This window comes from Chelmon rostratus, chromosome 5, assembly GCF_017976325.1.
Source record: "Chelmon rostratus isolate fCheRos1 chromosome 5, fCheRos1.pri, whole genome shotgun sequence".
Lineage (NCBI taxonomy): Eukaryota > Metazoa > Chordata > Actinopteri > Chaetodontiformes > Chaetodontidae > Chelmon > Chelmon rostratus.
Window position 1 is genome coordinate 19,772,481 of NC_055662.1, and position 8,407 is coordinate 19,780,887.

The window sequence follows — 8,407 nt, forward strand, 5'->3', positions numbered from 1 at the left end:
CTGTATTTTATCACAGCTATTTTTCTGAATAATGTAACAACTTGGTAACATTTGGTATTTTGTACAGATCACACTTTTTATTCCTCCAGATTTTTTTAAACATATAGACTTGATTGGATTTGTCGAGACACCAAATTCTCTCATATTTACTTAAGTGCTATATGGATGGATTATGATGGGATGGACTGCCCTTGAAGCCAACCAGTACAGTGGGTCTTGAACAGTCTCATTGTTGCACGATCTAAAGAAGATACTGCACGTCTGCCTCCCATCCTTTGTGCAAATGATACCACCATGGAGAGCCGACACCAGCGAAACAAAGTGGATTACAAACTGGTAAACCTACAGCATCCTGCCAGGTTGGCAGTCCTGATGAGGTGTTTGAACCATGTGGTCCACTGAGAGCATGGAGCCAGAGAAAGCACACACCCAGAGCAGCTTCTTCAGCAAGGTGGATGTGCCCGACCATGCTCACTACATCGTGGCCCTATTCGTCTTCGTCATCGGGGCGCTGGGCATCACTGGCAACGCGCTGGTTATGTTCGCCTTCTACAGGTGGGTGCGAAGACTTTCTGTGAGTTAGTTTTGGCTGATTTAGTCTGAGCATTCAACAGCTAAGTATCATCCGACTGTAATGGCCCTTTCCATTTTTAATGTGGGTCTCTGTTTTTATCAGAGCCCTAAGGAGATGTTATAATGACTTAGAGATGTTATGATCTCACATAGAGATAGACAGATGGAAAGACTGCAAGAAAGACTGAGTCATAATACAACGCCTGCACAAAAATACTGTGCAGCGTGTGTGCAGGTCTGGATTCTTTTTGTCTGCTTTGGTCGTTTGAATCTATTTATATTTTTGAGGCGGCAGAAAGCTTCTCAGGAAAAACTTGAGAGGTTTTTGCGCTTTAATTTACCGCAGAGTGAGGGTCAGTATTTGTGACATCTTTTGCTCTCGCAGAGGATCAAAGAGGGTTTCCAAAAAGCTGGAGATTACCAGTAAAAGCACTGTCGCCTCTCGGTGTCCTGACCTACAGATCATCTTAGTTCCATGGCAACAAAGTAGAATGTGGTGTTCATCACTGTAGCACATCAGCCCTGTATCCTAGAGAAATGTATAAGTGCTGTATGGAAACGGCTGCAGGTTTTATTTTGGACATGAGGCTTTAACGGCTTTTCTTTGCTGCAAACATGCTTCTATGTAGCACTCCATCTGCAGTGGAGGAATAAAACTAAGCACATTTGTTCAAGTACTGTGCTTAAGGGCATTTTTTTAGATACTTGCAGGCTAATTCAATAATGCAATATACAGTATATATAAGACTCTGAAATGGACTGTATGCATAATGAGTACTTACTTTTGGTAATTGACGTACATTTTCATGCTAATACTCTGGATTTTGAATGCAGGGCGTCTACTTGTAACACATTTCTACACTGTGGTATTGATACTTTTACTTAAGTAAAAGATCGAAATACTTCTTCGACCACTATTTGTGCTTTCACCCAAATATTATTTGTATGCAGTGTGAAAATACCTGATTTCTTTTTAATTTTGGTGAATTGTGACAGTTTTTTTTTTTTTTTTTTACCATCTTAGTACCCTGTGGTTTGGGCTGTTTGTGACAGACAGTCTGATGACACTTGTAAGGAGTCATAAAATCCCTCTGAGGTAGCCGAAACAGCAACTATCTGTACTTAAAAAAAAAAAAACTGTTGCGACTCTTAAACTGTAATATTTCTTCGAGGAGTATGTGTGTTATGTGTTGTGTAATTTGCATTGACCAACATTGACCTCGTATTGTACCACTGACGTTAACTGTTTCACAGAAACTGGGTCAGAGACAGAAAGTGTGTCCGTGTGTGTGTGAGTGTGTGTGAGTGCGTGTGTGTGTGTGTGTGTGCGTGCACTGGGGATTGTCAGGAGCTTTTATATTCCATCTGTCCATCAGTGTAGATAGATTAGATGGGTTCTCCATTGTGTTGTGCCGATAATTTGTGTTTACTGAATCAGAAATGCACATGATGTTATGGGTTCCAAGAACATTCATTCACACTCGAAAACACACACACACACACACACACACACACAGAAAAAGAGAGAAAAGGGAGGGAGGCATGGGGGGTGGAGGGGTGGTGGTGTTTTGAGTGGGCTAATTGTCTTTCACCTGAGATGTCACCCGATATGATGATTTACTAGGAATTACGTGAATGCTGTGGTAATATGCACACACACACACACACACAAAGAAACAGCAACAGTGATGCAACAACAAACACACACAAATGCTCCAAAGGGAACACGAACATATTCACAATCATAAAAGACCTGATTGTTTGGTGCTGAATTAGGGAGCAGCCACTTTTAATTCAGGAGACACAGACGCAGAGCTTAATCAATAAAGAGCTGTGGAGGCGGACAGCAGGTCAATGCGCTGCTTAATCAAGCTGGTGCGACTGCAGGTTCACACAGAGTTGACCTGTTCAGCAAGGTGCTGTGTCTGATTCATGCTGACAATTCAACACTGTGTGTATGCTGAGTTCTGCATTCAAACAATATACAATTAACTGAGACATACAAGTGTAACTAAGCTCACATGACCCAATTACATTTCCTAAACATGAACATGATCATGCTATATTGTTATTGATATTTGTTGAATTATAAAACATATACTAGGGGATGCAACACTGCTTCTGATTACGGTGCAGCTTGCATGTCCTGTGTGATCATCAGTCCTGATAAGAATTTTAATAAACAGTCTAATTTTGATTAACCTCATGAGGCACACACACACACACAAATACACACATCAAACACAACACAAAGACAGCAGCGAAGTAATGGCTGAGCAGCTCTTTAACACCACAGCCAAAATCTTGATAACTAAAGGAACATGTTTATTCAATTGACAGTCTTTCCTGTACAGGATGTCACTGGCTGTACACCTATAGGAGCTCAGAGGGACCGCCACACTGACCATAAAACCTCATTCCTTTTCCCTGTGCGTGTGTGTATGTGCGTGTAGTAACAAGAAGCTTCGTAACCTGCCCAACTACTTCATCATGAACCTGGCGGTCAGCGACTTCCTCATGGCTTTCACACAGTCCCCCATCTTCTTCATCAACTGTCTCTACAAGGAATGGGTGTTTGGAGAGATGGGTAATTCCTGCTTTTTTAATACGAAGCACTCACAGTCAGTAACACATCAGATAATAATCGTTGTTGCTGCTGCTGTTGAGTCATTGGTCCATTTGTACGTGTCTCATCTCCCTGCAGGCTGTAAGATGTATGCGTTCTGCGGCGCCTTGTTCGGCATCGCCTCCATGATAAACCTGCTGGCCATCTCCATCGACCGCTACCTGGTTATCACCAAGCCCCTGCAGGCCATGCACTGGAGCTCCAAGCGAAGGACCACCTTGGCCATCCTCATGGTCTGGCTTTACTCTTTGGCTTGGAGTCTGGCTCCTCTGGTTGGCTGGAGTGAGTTTCCTCACCCTGGATGTCTTTTCTTCTTCATCCTCTTTTGCTTGCTACAGAACTGCAGCTCATTAATACTGTGCACGCCATGTGAGAGTCAAGCAGCCAAATGACCTGTTCCTGGTTCACAGCTATAGAAAACCTGATGCAGAGATTAATGTAATTTGTCTCCAGACATCCAGCTGTGATCTACTGCTCCACAGACAGGAACAAAGTCAAACAGCATGCAGAACCACTGATGTTTTACCCCATATCTTACTTGCTATGATCTAAAAAACATACTTGACGTTTGATCTGTTCTCCTTTTAGGCTCCTATATCCCAGAGGGCCTGATGACATCGTGTACGTGGGATTATGTCACATACACACTGGCCAATAGGAGCTACACGATGATGCTGTGCTGCTTTGTTTTCTTCATTCCACTCGCGATCATCTTTTACTGCTATCTCTTTATGTTTCTGGCTATACGGAAGACCAGCAGGTAACTGTCGGGTATTTTGTAGGTGAAGATACATGAAATGTGCATGAGTTTCTTTGTATATTAAAAGAAATCAGTTTTATATGATTTGCTTTCTTTTTCCCATGTTTCTCATCACCCTGTATTAAAACTTTTATTTTGTTACGTATCTCCCAGCAGTAGACTATCCCTAAATATTCATTGTTTCTACCTCAAGAAGCACTGTTTGCTGTGTAACTTTGGGTCATATTTGTACTTGCTACACACAGTAGGGAGCTGGAACAAACTGTGTCTAATAAAATGTACTATATATCTCAGGAAATGCAGATGGTCGACCTGCCTGAGGGCAGGGCTGTTTCAGACAAAAGACATTGTTCTAATGAAGCAATGGTCTGCATGTGTACAGTCATTCAGTGTTTTTTTTTAGCTTCCCCCATTTCTTTATTGAGCAGAGATTGGTTTAATTAAAAAGAAAAACATCGGCTAACCTGTCCAGTATCACATGAAAAACCTGGGATTTGTTCTAGTTCTCTCTTTAACCGCCCCGTCCGTCCCGCTCCACCCACAGGGAAGTGGAACGTCTGGGGACTCAGGTGAGGAAGTCCACCCTGATCCAGCAGAAGTCCATCAGGAGCGAGTGGAAGTTGGCAAAGATCGCCTTTGTTGTCATTGTGGTTTATGTCCTCTCCTGGTCACCGTACGCCTGCGTCACACTGATTTCCTGGGCCGGGTGAGACTTATTTCATGGATGAAAATGTTTACGCTGTAACGTGTTAGTGTGCTTATAGGGTTCTCTGAAGATGCCAATTTTAATACCCTTTATTGGTGTATGCAGCATGTAACCACTGGCTGACTTTTGACTTCAAATTAACTAACTTTCATGTCACACTGTTCACATTTTGCTTCTGTAGCTGCTGCTCGTCTACATGCACCAAGAGATACCACAGATATTCTTTATGCACGGTGCAGTGTGTACCACATGTTAACATGTTAAACATGCTGCTCAGTAAATTTTACATGGAAAACATCCTCTACGGAGCAGTTGTGGAGGCACATGTAGGTTGGTTTACAAACTGCATCCTAAACAGAAGAAAGGTTTCTGCTGTGTTACATGTACATGCAGGTTTAAAGGAACTTAATGCCAAGTTTTAAAAGGATTTCTAAACTTGATTTTCATGATTCACTGCAAACAAATGACATTCAAAACACAGTATTTTTCACAGTATTTTGCTTCAATCTTTGCATTATTACCTTGTAGGATTTCTTACAATAAGCACTCACAAACTGAACTCTAACATAAAAGTATCTAGAGATGCTCGCTTCAGTGTATTCAGGTGCATCATGTTGCACCGCATCCTACTGCGTTACAAAAGAGTGAAATATAATCACATGTCACATCAATAGTAAAATTCTAGGTGACACTGTGACTTAAAGTGTGGACAGCTGTGTTGGCAATTTGGCTAAAAATCTCCCCAAATAGCATCTAATGTGTCATTATATAATGTCGTGTCAGCGGAAGACCAAGTACCCCTGGATGAGTGACACACAACAGACGGTGAAGTTGCTCATATGTCCTCTGCTCACTCAGCCTATCACAGCATTCACTAAACCATGTCTCTCCTCTGGGACATACAGTAGGATGGGGTGTCGTTACGTAACTTTGAAATCACATCTTTTCACAGGGGGGGGAGTAGCCTTGCACACACACACATGCACACACGCGATCAGATGGACTTAACCACCCATCTGTGGCAGCTGGCACATTTTGGCTAATCCTTGACCCAATATGTCTCTTCATTATGTTACAAAATGTAGAGAAAGATGAAGGGAACTTCGGGACAGGAGCAACATGAGTAAATGTTGTTCTGTTGTTCTCATTCAAGGCATGCCAACATCCTGTCGCCGTACTCCAAGGCTGTCCCTGCAATCATAGCAAAAGCCTCCACCATCTACAATCCCTTCATCTACGCCATCATACACAACAAATACAGGTAAATTATTTAAATCACTTCCGTTCTATTTCCGTTTTGCCCTCTCTCTTTTGTCTTTGTAGAGGAAGTCATAGTTCACCATATTCTACCTGTTTTTGTCGTCTGTGAACTTCATTAGGATGACTCTGTCGGAGAAATTCCCCTGCCTGAGGTTTCTGTCTCCCGCTCCTCGAAAGGAGTGCATCTCCTCCTCCATCAGCGAGTCTTCTTTCAGGGACTCCATCATTAGCAGACAGTCCACAGCGTCAAGGACGCACTTTATTACAGCTTCCTCCACCTCCACCGACAGGGTAATTTTTATCTGTACATTGTTGCTCTAAAACGTGGCTCATATTGGCTGCATTTACTTTCATGTATTTTGATGCAATTACATTATTAACAAGTTATCATTTGTGCCATGCTTTAAAATGCATGTGCACAAAACATTGTTCCTCCAGAAATGTGCTTGGAATAGGCCGGATATATCACAATGGGCGAATGCATTACCAAAATACTCAAACAGAAATAGATGTTTAATAGTAATTTGACAACATCTCATCTTAATGTGACAGAATCTGAGGTTTTTATCACAGATTGAAACTGACGTCAATCCAATATATATGAATTATTTCCTTTCAGTTTACTTCAGTTCAGCTCACATTAGGTCTTTTCTGGCCTGCAGGCATTAAGGGATGTAGAGATGGAGCCTTTGGGCAGGAAGTCAGGCGATTCCTTCAGAAGCATGTCGTCGTACAATCAGTCTTACAGAGGAAGGTCCTATAAGAAACAACTCGAGGGGAAGACCACCAAGACCCGTCCAGCAGAGAAGGTGAGAAAAAAGTGTTAAATCACTGTTGGTGAAACTGTTCTGTTGTGTCTATGTGTGCTTGGATGTGTTTGCATCATAGTAACTTTATTTTCCTGCATGCTTTCATCTATTCATAATTTTGTTCTTGTGTATTTGTGTTTCTGTGTCTTTGTTTTCACATTGCCAGCATCCATCCGCCATGAATGAATCATCGAGCACCTGTGAGCATGAACTGGTTTCCAGCTCTCTCACCATCGCCACTCTTCCCCTGCTAGTTCTTACCAGGAGGCGCAGCCAGAGTCTGACCAATGACATTTCAGATGCAAGGCGTGAGAGAGACGGCGTCAGTGACAGGCTGAGCAGCCACAGGAGCGACTCCTTCAGTTCCCTGAATTTTGGAAAAACCCCACCCGCTGATCCCAGGTCGCCTCAGGCTGTTCCGCGCATTATCGTCATCAGTCCCACGTCTGAGAGCAGCCTCATCAACCACGACAGTGTGTGCTTAGAGGAGAGCGTTGAGGCGATGGAGAACAATGTTTTTGTCAGCCTGAACTTCTCATCAGAAGTCTTTGAGGCAGTGGAGCTGCTCTCTTGACCAGCAGGACTTTGCTGGACAATAATTACCCATGCACTCCATCCTCTCTACAGGCCCAGACTGTTTTGGATATGGACAAACGATTCGCCCGCTGAAATTAATAATTTACCATCAGTTTCTGAGCTTAATGACTTAATATTGGTTTAATTCTCAGTTCAGCTATTGAAACTAATGTCCATGATTCTCTGCTGCACACTGAACGGAGGACATTTGCGTCTGATATTCAACCACTTTAGTTAGGGGCAGTGCTCTTCTGCCTTTTAGTTAAAAGTAGACAATCTGTGTAAAAATGCTGCATGATTGACCGCAAATCAAGAAAAATCTATCAATCGTAAAGGGAAACGGGTGAAAAATGACCAAAAGAAGCATGATCTTTGTACAATCTGAGTCCTAATATCACAAAGAAACTGCTGTAACAACTCCAAGGAAGGAAAACAAAGCAGTAACTTTAGCTTGAGAGGATGTTGTTTAAGTGTATAAAGTATATATAGTCAATTCTTGTCTTGTGGTAGGAGCTCCTTTAGGCTGTGTGGACCTCTCCAGCTTCTCATAGGCAGGGAGACAACGGTGTAATGAAAAAAGAGGTGAAAGTGTCTCATAAAACAATGAACATTTTCTTTGTGGGGATTGTTAATATGTGTTGCTCATTGTGTTGCCACTGTGCTTTGTGACAAATGCCCCACTGTTCCCTTAAATGCTTCCTGTTCATATATATGAAAAAGACTTCATTGTACGCTTCTTGTTGCTTGTGAATGCTGCGGTGTTGTTGAGTGAGTGTGTGCTTCACAAGCTCATTATGGGAAGGAAGCACCTGTGAAATAGATTTATATGCACATGTGACCAAAGATGTTGACTGAAGGTTTAAGTTTTGGGGCGTGGATGATCAATTTATTGCACTTTTTCAAAATCAATCTATTCATTTTAGACAAACAACAGAATCTGTTTGTTCCTAACTGGCTAATTATTCCTATTCCTAATTACTGTAATCCTTCCAGTAAGGCTAATTTGCAGCACACAGTAGCAATTGCTGCAAGTGCAGAAGTGGCTCTAAAAAGCCAATATGGCGTCGTGGCTTGATTGAAATTTGTGATCAACACAT

At 42.2% G+C, this 8,407-nt stretch overlaps 1 protein-coding gene across 1 annotated transcript; it reads left to right on the forward strand.

Moving 5' to 3' along the window:
* Positions 1 to 388: 388 nt before the first annotated feature.
* On the forward strand, positions 389 to 7,937 carry opn4xb (opsin 4xb). The gene is made up of 9 exons (XM_041936785.1): positions 389 to 555; positions 3,027 to 3,160; positions 3,278 to 3,481; positions 3,788 to 3,959; positions 4,504 to 4,665; positions 5,819 to 5,926; positions 6,045 to 6,216; positions 6,588 to 6,734; positions 6,901 to 7,937. Exons 1-9 carry the CDS (start codon positions 389 to 391, stop codon positions 7,306 to 7,308), a joined length of 1,674 nt encoding a protein of 557 aa, XP_041792719.1. The 3' UTR covers positions 7,309 to 7,937.
* Positions 7,938 to 8,407: the final 470 nt, after the last annotated feature.